The sequence below is a fragment of the Gobius niger genome (genome assembly GCF_951799975.1).
Source record: "Gobius niger genome assembly, chromosome: 1".
NCBI lineage: Eukaryota > Metazoa > Chordata > Actinopteri > Gobiiformes > Gobiidae > Gobius > Gobius niger.
Genome location: NC_136852.1, coordinates 38,727,515 through 38,749,261, shown reverse-complemented (window position 1 = coordinate 38,749,261; position 21,747 = coordinate 38,727,515). Strand labels below are relative to the sequence as shown.

Genomic DNA, 21,747 nt, shown 5'->3' with positions numbered 1-21,747 from the left:
GATTCAAGTAGTTTAAAGTATTCAAGTAGTAGCTTTTGTTTTAAACCAGAGCTTGTACTATCATGAAATGTTGCACAGCAGTTTTAATAGAGGAGCCTCCACGTCTGACCGTGAATGAAAGTGCCCCCCGGTGGCAAGGCTGGCCATCTGGCGTAGTGGGCATTTCCCAGTGGGCCAATTTTTTCATACAAAAAAGAAAATGTTGTTTTTATTGAATGCGGTTCCCTGTGGTTTAGCTCCATCGGCTCATCACCACGAGTTTGTGCGATCAATCCTGACCCCCATCCACTGGGAAGAACATAAATCATTGTCTATGGTATGACTGATTTTGTAAAGGGCCAGTCTTGACCTAAAAGTCCCGGGCCATTTTTTCTGCCAGTCCAGCTCTGCTCGGTGGCATAGACTGACCGGGGTGGGCTCGATTGAAAGCTTGACACATATAAAGTTACACTGAATGAAAATAAAAACACACTGTTTTTGCTCAAATACTGTATTTCACACGCTGAACTCAAATGAAACATTGTGGCCACAAAAATCTTTAAATTAGCTGCATCGTTGTTTAGGCCAAGGGTTCAAAACTTGTGGAAAAAGTAGCGACTAATACGACGAATTTACGGTAATAGTTTCATAGTTTGTTGTTCAGCTCTGTTTTTGAGACTTGGTTGTGATTGGCTAAAAAGCAACGACTCCTCATCCTCCTCCAAACAATTTGAACTGAAGTAGTTCAGTACCAATACTGTGTGTACTGTGTGTGCTGTAGCTTCCTGGTGTCGGTGCTGTACTCCAAAGCCAAACTGGCGTCTGCGTGTGGAGGCATCATCTACTTCCTGAGCTACGTGCCGTACATGTACATCGCCATCAGGGAGGAAGTGGCCCACGACAAGATCACCGCTTTCGAGAAGTGCATCGCCGTGAGTACTATTACTGCTGTCACTACTACTAAGATATATCATCATCGTTTTAGTCACAGTGATATTTCTGGGACCAAACTCTCCCTTTACTATGTTTATTTATGACGTTTTGGCGACTTGGGATTTTGTCTGAAGTCGCTCCAGCATGGCCGCGCTCCGCCGTGTTTCCCACACTTGTTCATTCACAATACTGACATGTTTGGTATCCACGTGACGCACGGAATCCCCCCGACAAAACTCTGTAATCCTAATATGGTTGTTTCCTTTGTGGAGGACGCCAGCCGCCAAAATCCACGGGGATATACGCTAGAAGTCGACACATGTGGCTTTTTCTAATGCGAATGCCCATTTGTATTTGCCCATTCGATATTTTTGGCCGATTTTTCAAAATGTCTGATCTATAATCCTGTGTATGAGGCTTCTGAACTATAAAATGTGTCAGTGTTGAACTGTGACAGCAGGGGTGCGCTTTATCAGGGGCATAGGGATGATTTATTCAGAGGGAGCTTGACAAAAATCAGCGGATTCTAAAACCAAAAACGGTAAGTCTCTCTCTCTTATGATTCGGAAATTATAAGCAAAATTCTACAACATTAAATCTATGAGAAAACCTCAAACTCAAGAGTCTGAGAGCAGCTTATTTAGCGAGGGAGAAAGGGGCTGTTTTTCATCATTGCAGGAGCACATGGCTCTGTAAACTAGTACAAAAACATTGACAATTCCAGTCACACCACCATGTCTGCAGTTTTGGCAGTTTTTCAGATGTTTTTGAGTGGGTTTGGCTGCCAAGATCTGGCAACCCTCAACAAAACTGTCGCTATGACTTTTGGTTCGGAAGATATCAGCCTTTTATTGGCATTAAATCGGCCGATAGCCAACGCCAGTATTGGCCCGATATATCAAGGCCAATATTTGGGTAGCTAATATCGGCCATAGTAACTAGTCACTAATAACTAGTTACTTATTCAAAAACTAAACACAATACAAAATGTCATAAAAACACATCCTATTTCTATATAAAAACATTAATTGAAACAAACCTTTAAGCAAACTTTTCAAACTGATATCCGTGATGGTGCTGATGTTTGTGGGTTCTCTTCAGTCGCTGATGTCGACCACGGCGTTCGGCCTCGGCTCCAAGTACTTCGCTCTGTACGAAGTGGCGGGGGTGGGGATCCAGTGGAGGACCATCAGGCAGTCTCCAGTAGAGGGCGACGACTTCAACCTAGGGCTGTCCATGATGATGCTGATGACGGACGCCGCGCTGTACGGCGTGCTCAGTTGGTACATCGAGGCCGTGCACCCAGGTCTGAACTCTCATGTGCACAAAAATAAACAATCAAACAGGTTTCGATGAAGGTTCTTGAGTCATCTTCTGTACTCTGTAGTTGAAATGTAGGATGTTTTGCCTCTCATCCAAAAGGCTCCATCAGCGACACTTAAGTTTCCAGCTAGAAACTGTAGGCGATTTTACAGGAAATATTAGCACTCTAATATACACAAGATCTGACTCCATAAGATCAATTTAAACACAGTTAAACAGTTAAGTTTAACATATTAAAGTATCAAAAAGGTCTCGCCAAACGTGTTCGTTGATCCCAAGGTCCAAGAAGAAACCACCAGAATTCAGTAGCTTTAGTCAAAGAAGATTTATTCCCTACAACAATTACAATTCTAAACACAGATTCTCCGAGCGCTAAAGTCCCTACACTAATACACACACGGTGCTCGAGCGGGGCAGTCCCGGGAAAAGCATCGTCTAACTGCGCTCTTACAATATATATTATCAAAAATGTGACGTTCACGAAGAGATAGGAGATGAGTTGAGCTTAGGCCAAGGTCACCAAGCTTTCCTCTCAGTAGTTTTCCACTAGAAGTGTCTTCCTGATGCCTTATTTGGAGTTATTATTGTCCAGACTGGTGTGGGCACCTGGACGTCTCCATAGATATGAGCAAAAGAATGCAAGAGCGAGAAATGGGGTATTGTTGCAGCAATGTGCGTGTGAAAAGATTGGTTTTCAACTGAAACTTTAAAGCACATAGATTAAATTCATCAAAAACATTCAATAGCATTATAAAATATAACATTAGCTAAAAAACATCAATTTCCCCCAAAACACATCAGTCATTTTACATTACATTACATTTTCCATCCATCCCGACTCAAGAACCGACTCGAAGACTTTACGCTGGAGAAAGCTGCAGCATGTTACGCACCGACAAAACCTTTATAGGCTGCACTTATTCTCTGCTGTTCTAGTTTAGCCCTGTTCATGTAAATAAGCCACATTCGTTCAAGTATAGGTCCAAGCAGTGATTGCTTATTTTTCTATTTTTGGTTGAATTTTGATAGGGTTTTCTAGATTTATATATCATGTTGGCATTAGGCCTACATCAAGTGAAGTTGAAATAGGCTACGACACACGTTTTAGTTGTGAATTCAGTTGGTAGCTAGTAACTTTAGAAAGCCATTAGCCAAAAAAGTGAGTGTCTTGACCACTGCCCCTGAGATGGATAAGATAATGCTCCTGATGACTAAATCAAACCTCTGTTTTTATGAGACGCACCTGTGTGTTCTGCACAGGCATGTACGGCCTGCCGCGGCCCTGGTACTTCCCCCTGCAGAGGTCCTACTGGACGGGCAGCAGCCGCGTGGACACCTGGGACTGCTGCGGCGCCGGGAGCACCCGCCTCAGCATCATGGAGGAGGACCAGGCCTGTGCCCTGGACCAGCGACGATCAGGTAAAGCATGTTAACACGGCAACAAACGCCAAGACACACCAAGAAAAGCTGACACACAGCGACACGACGCACTCTGTCACAGCCCGATCCGCTGGGAAACTTAATGTGCGCATGCTCAGATGTCCTCATGCTTTACTACGGCATAATATACGGGGGCAAACTTTATCTTGTTTACACATTTTAACTGTTAAATATCTGCCAGACGTTCATGAAAATAATGTATTTTTTCCTGTAGCTGTAGCAGTAGCATTAGCATGTCCAATGTGTGTTCTCTATAGCTGTTAGCATTAGCCTGTTCAATGTGTTTTCTCTATAGCTGTTAGCACTAGCATGTCCAATGTGTGTTCTCTATAGCTGTTAGCATTAGCCTGTTCACTGTGTTTTCCCTATAGCTGTTAGCATTAGCCTGTCCAATGTGTTTTCTCTATATCTGTTCGCATGAGCCTGTTCCATTTGTTTTCCCTATAGCCATTAGTATTAGCCTGTTCAATGTGTTTCCCTACAGCTGTTAGCATTAGCCTGTCCAATGTGTTTTCCCTATAGCTGTTAGCATTAGCCGGTTCCATTTGTTTTCCCTATAGCTGTTAGCATTAGCCTGTCCAATGTGGTTTCCCTATAGCTGTTAGCATTAGCCTGTTCCATTTGTCTTCCCTATAGCTGTTAGCATTAGCCTGTCCAATGTGTTTTCCCTATAGCTGTTAGCATTAGCCTGTCCAATGTGTTTTCCCTATAGCTGTTAGCATTAGCCTGTTCAATTTGTTTTCTCTATAGCCATTAGCATTAGCCTGTTCAATGTGTTTTCCCTATAGCTGTTAGCATTAGCCTGTCCAATGTGTTTTCCCTATAGCTGCTAGCATTAGCCGGTTCCATTTGTTTTCCCTATAGCCATTAGCACTAGCCTGTTCAATGTGTTTTCTCTATAGCTGTTAGCATTAGCCTGTCCAATGTGTTTTCTCTATAGCTGATAGCATGAGCCTGTTCCATTTGTTTTCCCTATAGCCATTAGCATTAGCCTGTTCAATGTGTTTTGCCTATAGGAGTTAGCATTAGTCTGTTCAAACATCACATATGAAAGCTCCAGATGTTTTCTGCTGTTGAATGTACAGACCTTTGGAGATTTACTTCAGATAAGAATTAGCATGTCCTCTGATTTAAGGACTAAATCATATTCAGTAGAGTTTCTGCTTCTTGTGGTTTGGATAACCAGTGGCCACTAAACATCTTATAATATGTTAATGATGGACAAACCACAGATTATTATAGAAATGTCAATCGGACATGTCATACCTCGTCATACTGTGATATATGGCCTGGCTTCATTTCTGTGGGGAGAGAACATTCTTAGAGCTAATGACGTGTCTGGGATTTCTGTGCGCTAACAAACCTGTTCTTTCGCAGAGGAGATGCGAGGGATCGAGGAGGAGCCCAGTCACCTGCCGCTCGTCGTGTGCATCGACAAACTCACCAAAGTTTACAAAAACGACGGGAAAGTGGCCCTGAACAAACTGAGCCTGAACCTGCACGAAAACCAAGTGGTGTCGTTCCTCGGCCACAACGGCGCGGGCAAGACCACCACCATGTGAGTACCTCAAAAACACCACGTGAGACCACCGAGAGGGGAGCACTTTTCAGCCTGCCTCGTCAACAAAAACTCGCACACGTCTCATCATGTTTTAGGTTTGGGTGTAAACATTCACACTTGCCTGATAGGTTGATCTTCACCGGTCTGTTCCCGCCCTCTTGTCTGTGATAGGTCAATCCTCACCGGTCTGTTCCCGCCCACCTCCGGCTCAGCGACAATATACGGGCACGACATCCGAACGGAGATGGAACGGATACGACAGAACCTGGGCATGTGTCCGCAACACAACGTGCTGTTCGACCGTCTCAGCGTGGAGGAGCATCTGTGGTTCTACTCCAGCCTCAAGGGCATGGCGGAGCACGCCATCCGCAAGGAGATGGACAAGTAAGAGACGATGGGATACGTACACACAGACCACAATATCCACAAGGCGATTATTGTTACTGTAAATTCTCTAATACTGGCCTGTATTCCATTAGCGGCCGGGCCTCTAACAGTGGCCGGGTTCGCGGCTGGCGGAGGCAAATTAAAGCCGGTCTCTAAAACAGGCCGGGGCTTTTATTACAAACTATAGCAGTAGAAATATTCCCCATGTTAGGAATTTGTCTCATACTGGTGTAAATGAAAACTCACGTGCAGGAAGTAACAAACGGGAACCCGGGCCGAGGGGAACGCTGTGGAGGAGCTGATCCGAGCGTAACTTTGACACAGATTTAGCCACTTTTCAAACCTCCAGTGACTATTTGTGGAAACAGGGCAACAAATGTTGTGTGACCCTCCAGGGTTTTAATAAAGTCACCATCGCGTCTTCAAAGCACGTCCAGCTGCTCCGTGTGCAGGTCAGTCCCACACCTCAAAATAACTCCTCCCATCACATGATCGATCACAAACACAAACGCTCCGTCTAAACTCGCCTTTTACACAAGATAACAACAAATAATCCGGTCCGCGGTAAAAACGAAACAGAAACCTGCAGTGACATTGATGTCAAAGCTCCGCTAACAGCAACGAAACACTTCCTGTTGTCCCGACAAAATAAAAGGCGTCAATGTTCCAGCCGCTGGGAGAGGGTTTGAAATGTTAATTAATAAATGAACCTAATATTTTAGGTCCAAATGGACACAAATCTTGTTTTTCTTCCTGGTCGTCCGTTTTGCTCAAATAGAAATAAAGGCCTGTCTCTAATTGTGGCCTGGTTCCAATAAAGGCCTGGTCCTCGATGCCCTTGAGTAAATAAAGGCCCCGGCCTCTATTAGAGCATTTACGGTATCTTCAATCTGCATCTGTAAATGTCCATAAACAGGACTGATATCCTGAATATGGTGTGAACAGGCGTTGGTTCTGGTTTCGACCTTTTTTAAACCCATTTTTGTTTGGCAGGATGATCGTGGACCTGGGCCTGTCTCACAAGCGTCACAGCCTGGTGCAGACTCTCTCTGGAGGGATGAAGAGGAAGCTGTCGGTGGCCATCGCGTTTGTGGGCGGGTCTAGAGCGGTGATCCTGGATGAGCCCACGGCGGGGGTCGACCCTTACGCCCGCAGAGCCATCTGGGACCTCATCCTCAAGTACAAGCAGGGTATGAGCCGGCTTCCTCGTCCCTAGTCGTCTCAGTGACCTCATGTTGACGTCCTCTGTAAGAGTGTGTCTCTGCCCCCAGGACGCACCATCCTCCTGTCCACGCACCACATGGACGAGGCCGACCTGCTGGGAGACCGCATCGCCATCATCTCCCACGGGCGGCTGCAGTGCTGCGGCTCGCCACTGTTCCTCAAGAGCACCTACGGAGACGGATACAAGCTGACGCTGGTCAAACGCCAGAGCGAGGGAGGTCAGTGTGAGGCCGGAGCGAGGGCGGTCAGTGTGAGGCCGGAGTGAGGGCGGTCAGTGTGAGGGAAGAGCGAGGGAGGTCAGTGTGAGGCCGGAGCGAGGGCAGTCAGTGTGAGGGAAGAGCGAGGGAGGTCAGTGTGAGGCCGGAGCGAGGGCCGTCAGTGTGAGGGAGGTCAGTGTGAGGGAAGAGCGAGGGAGGTCAGTGTGAGGGAGGTCAGTGTGAGGGAAGAGCGAGGGAGGTCAGTGTGAGGGAGGTCAGTGTGAGGGAAGAGCGAGGGAGGTCAGTGTGAGGGAAGAGCGAGGGAGGTCAGTGTGAGGGAGGTCATTGTGGGGGAAGAGCGAGGGAGGTCAGTGTGAGGGAGGTCGGTGTGAGGGAAGAGCGAGGGAGGTCAGTGTGAGGGAAGAGCGAGGGAGGTCGGTGTGAGGGAAGAGCGAGGGAGGTCAGTGTGAGGGAAGAGCGAGGGAGGTCAGTGTGAGGGAGGTCATTGTGGGGGAAGAGCGAGGGAGGTCAGTGTGAGGGAAGAGTGAGGGAGTTCAGTGTGAGGGAGGTCAGTGTGAGGGAAGAGCGAGGGAGGTCAGTGTGAGGGAGGTCAGTGTGAGGGAAGAGCGAGGGAGGTCAGTGTGAGGGAGGTCAGTGTGAGGGAAGAGCGAGGGAGGTCAGTGTGAGGGAAGAGCGAGGGAGGTCGGTGTGAGGGAAGAGCGAGGGAGGTCAGTGTGAGGGAAGAGCGAGGGAGGTCAGTGTGAGGGAAGAGCGAGGGAGGTCGGTGTGAGGGAAGAGCGAGGGAGGTCTGTGTGAGGGAAGAGCGAGGGAGGTCAGTGTGAGGGAAGAGCGAGGGAGGTCGGTGTGAGGGAAGAGCGAGGGAGGTCAGTGTGAGGGAAGAGCGAGGGAGGACAGTGTGAGGGAGGACAGTGTGAGGGAAGAGCGAGGGAGGACAGTGTGAGGGAAGAGCGAGGGAGGTCAGTGTAAGGGAAGAGCGAGGGAGGACAGTGTGAGGGAAGAGCGAGGGAGGTCAGTGTGAGGGAAGAGCGAGGGAGGTCGGTGTGAGGGAAGAGCGAGGGAGGTCAGTGTGAGGGAAGAGCGAGGGAGGTCAGTGTAAGGGAAGAGCGAGGGAGGACAGTGTGAGGGAGGACAGTGTGAGGGAAGAGCGAGGGAGGACAGTGTGAGGGAAGATTGAGGGAGGACAGTGTGAGGGAAGAGCGAGGGAGTTCAGTGTGAGGGAGGTCAGTGTGGGCGAGGTCAGTGTGAGGGAAGAGCGAGGGAGGTCCGTGTGAGGGAAGAGCGAGGGAAGTTTCTTTTAAATGACTTTAACCCCGTGTCTGCCTCTGTCCTCCCCTCAGGCCAGCCCCTTCTCTCCTCCCTCTCTCCTCCGGGGCCCCTCCCGCTCTGCTCGGAGCCCAGAGTGACCGCGTTCCTCCGTCAGCTGGTCCCCTCCTGTCTCCTGGTGTCTGACTCCAGCACAGAGCTGTCCTACGTCCTGCCGTCGGACGCAGCGAGGAGCGGGGCCTTTGAACGCCTCTTCCAGGTCAGAACTCACCACAACAAGGCGCTCCTGAGGGCCTCACTGCTCTTCCTGTGAGGCTCTCCTGAGGGTCTCTCTTCTCCTCCTGTGAGTCTGACCGAGGGCCTCTCTCTCTGCAGGACCTGGAGCGCAGCCTGGACTCTCTGGGCCTCACCAGCTTCGGCCTGATGGACACCACGCTGGAGGAGGTGTTCCTGAAAGTGTCTGAGGAGGACCTGTCCGTGGAGAACAGCGACGCGGGTACTCTCTCTCTCTCACCAGGAGTTTGACCCCTGATTCATTAAAACAAAACAAGGAAGAAGCTTCAATGGGTTTGTAGGTCTTAGCTTTCAAATGAGGCGTTACCCATGGCCTGTAGGCTGTAGACTCCCAGGTCAAGAAGCTTAACATTTTGGGTGAAGTCCAACTGGAGTAAATGTTGTTGGTTCCAGTGGGGGGTCAGGGATTAAACCTGTCCATTATTTAGATTTTGTTGCTGAAAATATCATACATTTGGCGATATTTCTGCCTAAAACTCATTTTTTTATCTGAAAACAAACTCCCCTGCAGCGTATTGGCTTGCCTCACCGCGTGTCTTCTTCTCCCGTTCGCTCACGCTGCCCTGTCTTTGTGCAGATGTGAAGGGCTCCCCCTGCAGGTCGCCCCCGGCCCCCGCAGCAGAGCACCCCCCGGTGGAGGAGCAGCACAGTCAGGAGATGAGCGACCTGCAGAGGGTCCGCCGGGCGTCCCTGGGCTCCGCGGAGTCGCAGGGGTCCCAGGGGTCGGGGGGCTCCGTGGGGTCGGTGCGCGGCGACGAGGGCGGCCTGTACTCGGAGTTTTACGGAGAGTACGCACCGCTGTTCGACACGGGGAACGACTCAGACAGCGCCAGCCTCAGAGGTACAGGCGGTTTCTAAAGCGCTAATGCACGGCTCCGAGTTATTTCATCTGCTTATACCATGGTCAAACTGAAACTGTTCATTTGGGCCTGAACAGAATCTAAATAAATTCACTTTTCAGATTCAAGTCAATATTTCATTATATAATATTCGTTATATGGTCTCGCTCCTTTTTATCTGACTGAGTTGTTTACCGTACATCGCCCGAGCAGAACTCTCCGGTCTGCCAATCAGATGGTTCTGGACGTGCCCAGGTCCCGGTACAAACAGTGGGGCGATCGTTCCTTTGTTGTTGCCGCGCCTAAACTGTGGAACAGCCTGCCCCTCAGTCTGCGTGTTCTCACGGACCTGTCCCTTTTTAAATCCAGATTAAAGACTCATCTCTTCAAACTTGCTTTTAATACTTAGAGCACTGAATTGTGTCTAGGTTGTAATTATTTGGTGTTTTTAAATGTGTTTTATCTTTCTGTGAAGCACTTTGGTCCTCCTGGTGTTGCTGTAAAGTGCTATATAAATAAACTTTGATTGATTGATTGATTTCAGACAATTTAAACTTTTTATATTTTGACCAAACAAACTGAAAACTTATTTAAATTTTAAAATTCAGTCAATTCGCAAATTCAAGTTTCAGTTGTTGTTTTTTTGCACTGTTACCATGGTAACCAAACATTCGGGTCTCTGAGAGCGGCCATGTGACCTGTCAGAAGGGTAATGCACTTGGAGCACATGAAGGTAGTCCGACTCATGTTTGAGCGTGACAGTAGCTGTAGATGTTATATGTGTGCTGTGTATGGGCTGACCTTTTAGGGTTTGTTTTTATGGTTTTAGTGAGGTTTCAGAGGTCATGGCTAACCCTGTCCCTCAGACACACACATAACGCTTTCCTCTCTGTGGCTCCTATAGGGGGCGCAGCAGGAGACTCCCTAGGAGCCGCTGCTCCGCCCGCAGAGCCCGAGGAGCTGGAGGGCCGCGGCGGGCTCCCTCTGGACGGCTGGCGGCTGAAGCTGAGCCAGTTCCACGGGCTGATGGTCAAACGCTTCCACTGCGCCAAACGCAACACCAAACTGCTCTTCTCCCAGATCCTGCTGCCCGCCTGCTTCGTCTGCGTCGCCATGACGGTGGCACTGTCCGTGCCCCGCATCGGTAACACAACTAACTACTATAGTAGTAGTAGTAGTAACTACTAACTACTACTACTATTACTACTACTACAAGGCAAATGTATGTATTTGTAGAGCACAATACAACTGTTAAGTGTGACTTCACACACAATAAAAAGCTACTTCCAAACTGTTGACAGTTCCATAGATAAACACAGCAAAAAACTTTATCTGAATCTCCTGCTGAAATAACAACAGATAAAAGGCCAAAAGCTGTTTCACACCAAATTAGAAAAATATATCTCACCATTTCTCCAGGAAAAATGAAAATATTTTTATATTTGAATAAACCTTCATTGTGTATAAAAACAAAAAAAACAGCTAATTAATGTCAGAAAAGACATAAGTAAATATAATGCTTCTGTGTGATCAGATGTGTAAAAAGAGCCTGTGGTCGGCTCTACAGCAGGTTAAAATCAGATCAATCAATATAGAGAATAGGACTAAAGCTCGTTGGACATGGAGTAATGACATCATCACTTAACAAACGTATTCACACACAATCCAAGAGCTTCACAGGTACATAAGTCATAAGTAGTTGTACTACTTCTACTATTGCTGCGTGCTCCGTCTGTGTTGCCATGCCGGTGGCACACTTCAGTAACTCTACCGCTACTATCATCAAAGTAAATGTATTTATATAGGAGATTTATAAAATATTACTATCACTTGATTGCACATGTTCCTGTCTATTACTTTTAGTTATGCAGCTGATTTTGTTCTGGATTGTTGGACCTGGACTAAATGTCAGGAAAATGTTGAGTCATTTTGGGATTATTATCTCTTCATCACTTGCTCTTCATAAATGATTTGAGTGGTTTTGGTGAACTAACAGGAGCTCCATGGTAACGCTCAGGGGCGGGGCTTCAGTCAGCTGTTTTGGCTCACGTCTAAACAACAACAAACTACTGAAGGGCATAACCCGGCAGCATGGATACATTAAATGGGTCTGTCTGTCTCCTGCTCTTCCAGGACTCGACGTAATAATAATAATAATAATGCCTTACACTTGTAATGCGCTTTACAAGCCTGTATTAACAAGTTTCTCAAAGCGCTACATTGTCGTCATTATTCATTCACTCCATACTCGGTGGTGATAAGCTACTGTTGTAGCCACAGCTGCCCTGGGGTAGACTGACGGAAATGGCCACCCCTGTCCAAAAGTACAAATGTACTTTTTATTAGTATTATTACTCTTCCTGCTCCTACTGCCATTTCCTTTACATGTTTGGACACATGGATGATGGCTTCTGATTGGTTGAGTTACACCACAGCTGCCAATCACAGAAGGTCACCCTCTGTCGTCCTGCCGACAGTAACACAAAGAAACTTTAGTCCAAACTACTCACTAACTATTTGGAGTGACATCCAAGGTTTGAGTGAAAACCATTGACGTGCCATACGTTCTTGTATATTTTTTTGTATATTTTTGGATGAGTTTGGACACAAACCATTACCACCCAAAATGGAAATGTTCGCCCAAGTTCCACTCTGAAGAAACTCTTTGGTTTTATTTTGCCGTGTAGTGTTAGTGTAGTGTGGTACTTGTACTGTAGTACTGTTGTAGTACTTTGCTGTGTACTGTGTTGTAGGAGACCTGCCTCCTCTGGTGCTGTCTCCGTCTCAGTATCACAATTACACTCAGCCACGAGGAAACTTCATCCCCTTCGCCAATGAGGACCGCCCCCAGTACAGGTACTACTACTGCTACTGCTACTACTTCTATGAATACTACTACTACCACTGATGCTCATGCACCACAGCTCCCAGTACAGGATCATTGTTTTCCCATGTGACGTGCTTCAACCCCACACGTTGTAGAGGAGTATCCTCAAGCAATGAGGATGCATAAAACGCCTTATTTTTTATGAAAACATAAAATAAAAGGAACATTTTTCTCACGTCATATTTAAGTCTGTAATGTACAGCAGAAGTTCATCTCTCTGTATGTGACTGTGCTTCCTGTTCAGCTGCAGCGTCTCTTACACGAGGCCAGGCGGGCGCTGTAATGTGCTGTAGTGACACTGTCCTGTCTCCGTTGTAGTTGCGTGTGTGTCCTTAGCGATAATGGTTTCCCTGATGTCTGTGTGGCAGGAGCGCTCAGTCGCCTGACGCGGGCCCCCAGGCGCTGGTGCACACCCTGCGGCTGCCCTCGGGCGTGGGGGCGTCGTGCGTGCTGCGGGCGCCTCATAACAGCAGCCTGGACGCCCTGGCCGTGACGCTGGACCCGTCGCGTCACGGCTACAAGGCCCTGGCCGCGCTCTGCTTCGACCCACTGTGCCTGGACTCCCTCACGCAGGGGGCGCCGCTGTCCAACTTCGTCCCACCACCGCCCTCCCCCGCACCTGCCGACCCCGACCCGCGCTTTGACGACGGCCTGTGGAACTTCACTGTGCCCCCGCCCACCACCGCACAAGGTCAGTCAGTGCCCCGCCCACCACCGCACAAGGTCAGTCACGGCCCCGCCCACCACCGCACAAGGTCAGTCAGTGCCCCGCCCTCCACTGCACAAGGTCAGTCAGTGCCCCACCCAAACCTCATAAGGTCAGTCAGTAAAAACATCTATAGTATGAAACATATCATCCATCACTGTCATGTTGGTCTCAACAGCTTCCGTTTCCTCTTTAGCATTAGCTAATGCTAATGCTAATGCTGCTAATGCTAGTGCTGCTCCCAGACACAGAGCAGGAGCTCTTTTACTCCTTTATAGGAGGCAGCCCGTCAGCATTTAGCTGGTGTCTGTTACGACATTGCTTTCCAAAAGCAAAGCTTCAGTATGATTTCCGATAGAGCAGGGGTTTTGTCTCTGTCACAAACATTTCAGTTACGAGTTGATTCATGGTGGCACGTGCAAAGATTGTCATGTCCTGCGTATACATTTTCTTTGCATTAATGATAAGTTAATCTACCGCATTCGGATCTGTAGCTGCCAGCGGTTTGACAGTACGACTGAGGGAGACGCAGAGGGGGCGGGGCCAGAGCGCAGAGTCCAAACCAGTGTCTGATGTAAATTGACATTTTCATGTAAAGGATCTGTATCATGTTATTTAGCCATTCTAAAGTAAAGTATAGGCATTTATATGATATATTGTACCTTTACCACTATGGAGCACTCATTTATGTGATGAATAAAAGTATTTTCTGGAGGTATTTTTCAAACCCAGAAGACACAACGCTTCGATTGCGTTAACTTCGCCCCCTCTCTCCGCACATGCAACTTTTGCAGAAGTAGAAATATAAATACACAGCAAAAAGTGAAGTTACTTCACGATGCTGTTATATGGAGTTGACATCTGCAACACAGCTTCATAAATGGCTAACACACACGCTAACACACACGCTAACACACAAGCTAACACACAAGCTAACACACAAGCTAACACACACGCTAACACACAAGCTAACACACACGCTAACACACAAGCTAGCACACAAGCTAACACACATGCTAACACACAAGCTAACACACGCTAACACACAAGCTAACACACAAGCTAACACACATGCTAACACACACGCTAACACACAAGCTAACACACACGCTAACACACAAGCTAACACACAAGCTAACACACAAGCTAACACGTGTTTGGATTGACTCACCGCTCTGCTCCATCGCTGTTTACATTATGGGACTCGTGATGGTTATAAAAGTGAATCCACTTTGATTCTGGTGAAGGTTCACCAAACATCCATCAGAGACAGTCACAGAAAAACAATATTTTGGTGAAAGTCGCTGAATCCCGGAAAGAAATTCCATCTTCTGGCGAGTGGCCTCTTCTTTAGGAAGGCTGAATAAACTCCCGTCCTCAAAGTCAAACGCGCATTTCTCTGACATTATCATTAGGTAAGAAAAAAGAACATGTGTGTCCAGAGTAGGTTGGAAAGAGCTCCATCTTCACAGCTTCCTACGCAAACATGACATCTGTGCAGACGCTCAGGGGGTGTGTTTGTTTTGTCCGCAGGGGCAGCACTGACCTGAAAGTGCACTTCCTTTTTTATTTATTTTTTCATTTCTTTCTTTCTTACGACAGAAAGAAATGAAAAAGCTGTTTTACAAATTATAATCAGGCCGTAAACATAGAATTAAGACATTACATTACACACGTCGAGCACTTTCGTTCCGCTCTGGTGTCAGAGTGTCACAACGTCGTTCACCAGCAGAGGGCGGAGCAGCAGGATTCAGGAGGATTGCTCAGAACTGAATGAAGCCAAAAAACACTCTGGGGGTGTTTTTGATAAGGAAATAGCATAACAACATGGCTAAGCTCCAAAAAGTCGATTTTGCCATGATATAGGACCTTTAATATTTTTGTAATTAATTAGCCCATTGCCTATCGACAGGCAAAATGTATAAACCTCTTAACCCTCACCTGAACGACATTTTCATCAGTTTCTACCCAAATCTAAAAGATTCTTGAAAAAAGCGCCAAAACAGCAACAAAAATTAGAGAAAAACAAGGATGAAAGCGCAACAAAAAGAGTTTTAAAAAATGACGGCAACGACGCAAGGTTAAGGGTCTGTTTAGATCAGTTTTGTAGGTCTTAGCTTTCAAATGAGACGTTACACTGGCATATAATTCTCCAGTCAAGAAGCTTTAGATTTAGGTAAAGCCGAACTGGAGAAAATGACTTGGTTAAGGGTGGGGGGGTAAGAGGTTAATAGTATGTTTAAGTAAACAAATGGAATGAGGAAAAAATTTAAAGATACTTTTTAAGGTGGGGGTTAAGAGGTCAAATGTGGAGAACCCGCTTTAGTTCACAGAATGGATGAAATAGACATGTTATTATTATTTAATCAGGGAAGTCCTGCAGAAAGTCTCTTTTTTCAGGGGAGTCCTGGCTCCAGAGGGGAACCAGATGTGTGCTTTCAATCACGTCTTGAATCAACATTTATAACCTGATGAACAAGTCACATGCTCACACAGTTTATTGCTCTGTCATTTGATTCCTACATTTACACAAAAAGGTTGTAGTGAATGAGGAGCATTTACGTCCAGCAGGAGCCTCTGTAGTGCTGACCTGTGTCTCTCCCTCACAGTGACCTCTCCTCCAGCGCTGCCCCTCTCCATCCGGGAGCCGGTCCGATGCGTGTGCTCCATGCAGGGCACGGGGTTCTCGTGTCCCAGCGGCGTGGGAGGACGCCCCCCTCTGGCCAAAGTGGTGACGGGCGACATCCTGGTGGACATCACTGGGAGAAACGTGTCCGAGTATCTGCTGTACACGTCTGACCGGCTGCGGCTGCACAGGCGAGACTCGCTTTAGGCCTGATTTACTCCTGATTATTGCTCCCACTTAGGTCTACATTGTTTTATTTTTCACACAGTAAAACAACTATACACGCTTAAATACATGAAGCAGAGTTTAAAAGCTTTTCCAAACTGATTTGACGTGCTGATTGCCTTTGGATTTCTGTTTGGAAATGGCTAATATGGGCGGAGTGTCTAAAACCTGAGTCTCTGGTCGCTCAGGTACGGCGGGCTGACGGTGGGGAACATCCAGAAGTCTGTCCCGGCCTCGTTCGGGACGAAAGTTCCTCCGATGGTTCGCAAGATCGCGGTTCGTCGGGCGGCTCAGGTACCACTTTAGTCTCATGACTTTTCAATTTGGCATTTTCCTTTGAAATGCTTTCTTTCTCACCCTTTGCGGCTCATCATCTCATCTCTTTTTATTTTTATTTTCCATTTATTTTATGCCATTCTTCATGTTTTGGATTCTATTGTGTTTTTTTTTTATAATGTGTGTGTTCCTTTTTTTCTCGTCTTGTTTTTGTTTCATTGTTGAGGCTTATTATCGTGTTTTTTTGTTGTTGTTGCAGTTTTCTGGTAAATTTTATTCTTATTTTTCATTGTTTCAAATGATTACGTTATGATTATGTTTGTTGTTATTTTTTGAAACTCTTTTGTTTCCTGCGGCTCAGACTTTGCTCACGTCGTGTGTCTGTGTTGTAAAGGTGCTGTACAATAACAAAGGCTACCACAGCATGCCCACGTACCTCAACGTGCTCAACAACGCCATCCTCAGGGCAAACCTCCCGCCCTCCAGAGGCAACCCGGCCGCCTACGGTAGGTCCTCTGTCGCTCGGCTGACGGCCTTCACATTAAAGTCACCATTATTTATCCAATATCTACAGGGAGCCGCCAGGTCTTCTTTTTTATAACGCACACACCGGGGAGTGTGTCAAGCAGTCAAGGGAAATTATAGCTTAGTTCTTTAATGGAACATTAAAGTTCAAAATGCCAAAAACACAGACTTACATCAAAGTTGCAGTTTAGCCAATAAATATAAGTCTCAATGTTTACTTTGCTACATATCTTTTTTGATTATGCTGGTGTGTTTTTGCACACAAGAAGAGCAGGGTTCACTAAAGTATAACCGACGGCAGCTTTAACTGCACACATTTACTCTGTTTTTCCAAAGGGATCACTCTGACAAACCACCCGATGAACCGGACCAGCGCCAGCCTCTCCCTCGACTACCTGTGAGTAGTTATATTATTATCTGCATGTTTATGATCATTATATGTATGTTAAGTATTTATAATCATTACCTGTACGTTATTAATCATTTTTATTATCTGTACGTTATTAACTGTTATTATAAGGCTCTTCACAATGTAAGTAAAATGTTGCATTGATATGAATGGGATTTTCCAACGTTCTACCGATCATTATTTGTTGATGGAGGACCTCTGAAAAAAATAATGACCGCTGCCAATAGCAACGGAATTCGTGCTTGTAATACAGGTCTTTCATATCATTCCGCACGTACGTAGTAGCGGACACAATAGATACAGACGGCATCTCTGGAATTGCACATATATGGTCATGTTTGAAAACAGTTAAGGGGGAAAACAATTTTGAAAAAATGTAAACTTTCTCTAATTGTTCAAAAACTACTTTAACAAACACTGAAAGACATGGAGAGGAGCAAAGTGGCTCCACAGCCCATAAATACATAAATAACGGAGAATGCTAACATAATTCTACATGTTAGCATCGGGCTAATGCTAACGGTTAGCTAGCGCTAACTAGAACTGCCGTTTTTTCACTTCTACTGAACAATCTGCTGTGAGAAAATATCCATATGGGCCCGATTTACACTTGACTTTATTCATGTGTGATAAATAAGTTGATATTCCACCAGAAAATGTCTAAAAAGAGTGACAAATTGTGTTTCCCAAAAGATTCTATTTTCCCCCTCGGCGAGGCCACGCCCCCTTCTACGACGAGATGCCGTCTGTATCTATCTCTGTCCCCGTCACTGCGAGAGAAGTTGGGGGAATCGCTCGTGAAGTTAACGGGAGTCCGACTTTCAACTTACCCAGAGATTCACCACCATTCCTCCAACTGCGCCTTCATCTAAGTCGCTAGGCTAGCTACTAGCCTTGCTGCTACAAACCTAGCCAAGCAACGTGCAAACCTTTGGGAACTATTTGTCGCGGAAGTCATTAAATAAACCTTTCGGCCTTCATAAAAGTGTACAAAGTTTATGTTGTGTGTGTTCAGTTGGCAAAGGCCGCATAATAAGCGGGATCATGTATAGAACGCTGGTCATTATCGGGAAAATAAGCACCTTCAGGGCAAAACAAGACCGGTGTGCCCTGTCGGTGGTTATTTTCCAGATAATGACCAGCGTTCTATACATTATCCCTTACATAATTATCATTACCTGTACGTTATTGACACATTGAGTGGGTTTTTTATTTATTGCGAAACTAGACACTCGAATACCCCTTATGTGTGATTTTGGTAGCTCTGTGATGAACAGAACTGAAATGACGAGCAAAAACTTGCGAAAAGTCACGATCTATAATAATTACTTAGACGTTATTAAGCATTTCTAATCATTATCTGCACATTATTAAGTATTCATAATGATGATGCAGCTGGGACTGTTGATGGCATACACCCGTGGGAGCAGGAATTTGAACCGCCAACCTTTCCCCGACTCTCTTTACCATCTGAGACACTGCTGTAGAAAAATGCATATGAACTGCAAGTAAAAGAAAATCAACCTTTAAAAGGTGATCTAATATTTGAAGATAAAGTCAGAATGATATATTTTTACATTACTGGCTGAATTGATCACATTTGTACACGATTTTCATCTTGTCAGACCAATAATGTAATAACTTATCACATTTTCTGCAGCAAATCATTCTTACGTAATTCTTTTTTCTCTTGTTTTGAGATGTGACGGACTCCGACTGTTGTTTGTTGTCCACAGTTTGCAGGGCACTGACGTGGTGATCGCCATCTTCATCATCGTGGCCATGTCCTTCGTGCCCGCCAGTTTCGTGGTGTTCCTGGTGGCGGAGAAGGCATCCAACGCCAAACACCTGCAGTTCGTCAGCGGCTGTGACCCGGTCATCTACTGGCTCTCCAACTACGTCTGGGACATGGTGAGGAGACACACAGAAGCTGACGGGACAAAACTTTAGGGCCGCGTTCTCTAAATGAGCTTTTCATTCCACAACATCTCCACTTTAGCTCATACAGGGGATCTTTGAGTTGGTTAGTTTGGTTTATTGTCCTCAAGGGGAAATTCGTTTTCACAGTAGTACAGGCAGGAAAGTTTGTACTACTGGCTTTTTTCAATATCTAATTCCTGCCAGATTTATTGACCTTTGAACTCAAAAAACAGGAGAGATTTTCGTTTTTGCAGATTCTTCCACTAGTAACAAGTTTATTCAAAAACCAAGCAAGATCCTTTTGATCTCTGTTGCAAATTTGGCGATTTTTAGAATAGAATAAAATACAAAATCTTTATTGTCTACCATGCATCATGATGGTAGACTTGATCACATTTATTCAAGTACATTTGCCCAGCAAATATAATAAAATACATGAAGTACACAGGGCACTAAAGGAAGTCTGTATCTGCCCTGATGAAGGCGCTCAAAGTGGTGGGACAGAGGATGGTTCTATACTGAGACGATGCACTGATTTACTGTGATGCTGAGAAAAATGATTGTGTTGTCCTGGGATTTTACTGCACTGTTTAACAACAAGTTTAGCTTTATTTTCAATCAATCAATCAATCAATGGTTTTGTATAGCCCAATATCACCACAGGAGTTGCCTCACTGGGCTACACTGAACATTAAGACAATATAACAAAACAATAAACAAGACTACGGTATGTAAAGTTCAGGCAAAATTTGCTTTGTTCTCCTTTAGTGTATTGTACACTCACTCAGAGACATATGTTTGGAAAGTTAGGAGTGAGTTTGAACCACAACTAACATTTAATTTGTGACTAATATGTGAAGTACTAAAGTATTTGCTGTTGAAAGTATTTCATTATTCAAAGTACAAGGCAGTGACGCTCTGTCTCTTGTCCAGCTGAACTACCTGGTCCCGGCCACCTGCTGCGTGATCATCCTGTTCGTGTTCGATCTTCCGGCCTACACCTCTCCCACCAACTTCCCCGCCGTGCTCTCACTGTTCCTGCTCTACGGGTCAGTCACAGAATGCACAAGCACAGTACAAGTACAACATCACTATCACAATATATCACTATATGTATGAATACGATATGGACTGAGTTTTATATGGATGTCCTTCAGATGAACAAGAAAAACACATCGATTTATTCTTAGCATTGCAGGCGTTATACAGTAGTGTTGCAGTAGTGTTGCAGTAGTATTACAGTGGTGTTGCAGTGGTGTTGCAGTGGTGTTGCAGTAGTTCTGCTGTAGTGTTGCGTCAGTATGGTAGTTGTGTTGTAGTAGTATTCTAGTAGTGTTGCTGTAGCGTTGCAGTAGCATTCCAGTAGTATTGTAGTAGTATTGCAGTTGTGTTGCAGTAGGCAAGGCATATTTATATATATACAGCACATTTCATGCACAAGGCAACTCAATGTGCCTCACAGCAACACCAAAAAACACATTTCCACAATAAAAACACAATAAAACAATCAATACAACTCCTAAAAATATATATAAAAAATACGAATATGTATATATTAAAATTATATATTAAAATGTGTTAAAATACAATTGCCATAGGCTGCAGTAAAAGCGTACTTTCAGCCTGGACTTAAACATGGTCAGGGTTGAGGCCTGTTTCCTGTCCTCACTGAGGCTGTTCCAGACCTTTGCTGCACCAAACTGAGGTGACTCTGGGAACCACCAGGAGACCCTCCCTGAGGATCTCCAGGCCCGAGGTGGTTCATACGGCTGTAACATGTTAGAGATGTAAACCTGACCATAAAGAGACTTGTAACTAGCAGAGCTGTTTTAAAGTCTATTCTCTGAGAGAAAGGAAGCCAGTGCAGAGACCGGAGCACTGGTAGTATTCTAAAAATGTTGTTGTAGTATTACAGTAGTGTTACTGTAGTATTGCAGTAGTGTTACTGTAGTATTACAGTAGTGTTACTGTCGTATTACAGTAGTGTTACTGTCGTATTACAGTAGTGTTACTGTCGTATTACGGTTGTGTTACTGTAGTGTTACGGTTGTGTTACTGTCGTGTTACAGTAGTATTACAGTAGTGTTACGGTCGTATTACAGTAGTGTTACTGTCATATTACAGTAGTGTTACTGTCATATTACAGTAGTGTTACTGTAGTATTACAGTAGTGTTACTGTCATATTACAGTAGTGTTACTGTCATATTACAGTAGTGTTACTGTAGTATTACAGTAGTGTTACTGTGGTATTACAGTAGTGTTACTGTGGTATTACAGTAGTGTTACTGTGGTATTACAGTAGTGTTACTGTCGTATTACAGTAGTGTTACTGTAGTATTACAGTAGTGTTACTGTAGTATTACAGTAGTGTTACTGTCGTATTACAGTAGTGTTACTGTCGTGTTACAGTTGTGTTACTGTCGTATTACAGTAGTGTTACTGTAGTACTACGGTTGCGTTACTGTCGTATTACAGTAGCGTTACTGTCGTATTACAGTAGCGTTACTGTCGTATTACAGTAGTGTTTTTGTCGTATTGCAGTAGTGTTACTGTCGTATTACGGTTGTGTTACTGTCGTATTACGGTTGTGTTACTGTAGTATTACAGTAGTGTTACTGTCGTATTACAGTAGTGTTACTGTCGTATTACAGTAGCGTTACTGTCGTATTACAGTAGCGTTACTGTCGTATTACAGTAGCGTTACTGTCGTA

General features: G+C 45.4%; 1 protein-coding gene across 1 annotated transcript in view; it reads left to right on the top strand.

Moving 5' to 3' along the window:
• Positions 1–21,747, top strand: part of abca2 (ATP-binding cassette, sub-family A (ABC1), member 2) — an 83,058-nt gene that overhangs the window by 43,701 nt on the left and 17,610 nt on the right. The window contains exons 18-36 of the mRNA XM_079566644.1: positions 761–911; positions 2,014–2,218; positions 3,496–3,654; positions 5,053–5,233; positions 5,408–5,620; positions 6,617–6,813; positions 6,895–7,065; positions 8,403–8,587; positions 8,704–8,824; positions 9,200–9,463; positions 10,366–10,605; positions 12,215–12,317; positions 12,717–13,039; positions 15,664–15,871; positions 16,094–16,199; positions 16,576–16,687; positions 17,043–17,103; positions 18,852–19,026; positions 19,969–20,084. Coding sequence (XP_079422770.1) covers positions 761–911; positions 2,014–2,218; positions 3,496–3,654; positions 5,053–5,233; positions 5,408–5,620; positions 6,617–6,813; positions 6,895–7,065; positions 8,403–8,587; positions 8,704–8,824; positions 9,200–9,463; positions 10,366–10,605; positions 12,215–12,317; positions 12,717–13,039; positions 15,664–15,871; positions 16,094–16,199; positions 16,576–16,687; positions 17,043–17,103; positions 18,852–19,026; positions 19,969–20,084 — 3,291 coding nt within the window. The remainder of the gene's footprint in view (positions 1–760; positions 912–2,013; positions 2,219–3,495; positions 3,655–5,052; positions 5,234–5,407; positions 5,621–6,616; positions 6,814–6,894; positions 7,066–8,402; positions 8,588–8,703; positions 8,825–9,199; positions 9,464–10,365; positions 10,606–12,214; positions 12,318–12,716; positions 13,040–15,663; positions 15,872–16,093; positions 16,200–16,575; positions 16,688–17,042; positions 17,104–18,851; positions 19,027–19,968; positions 20,085–21,747) is intronic.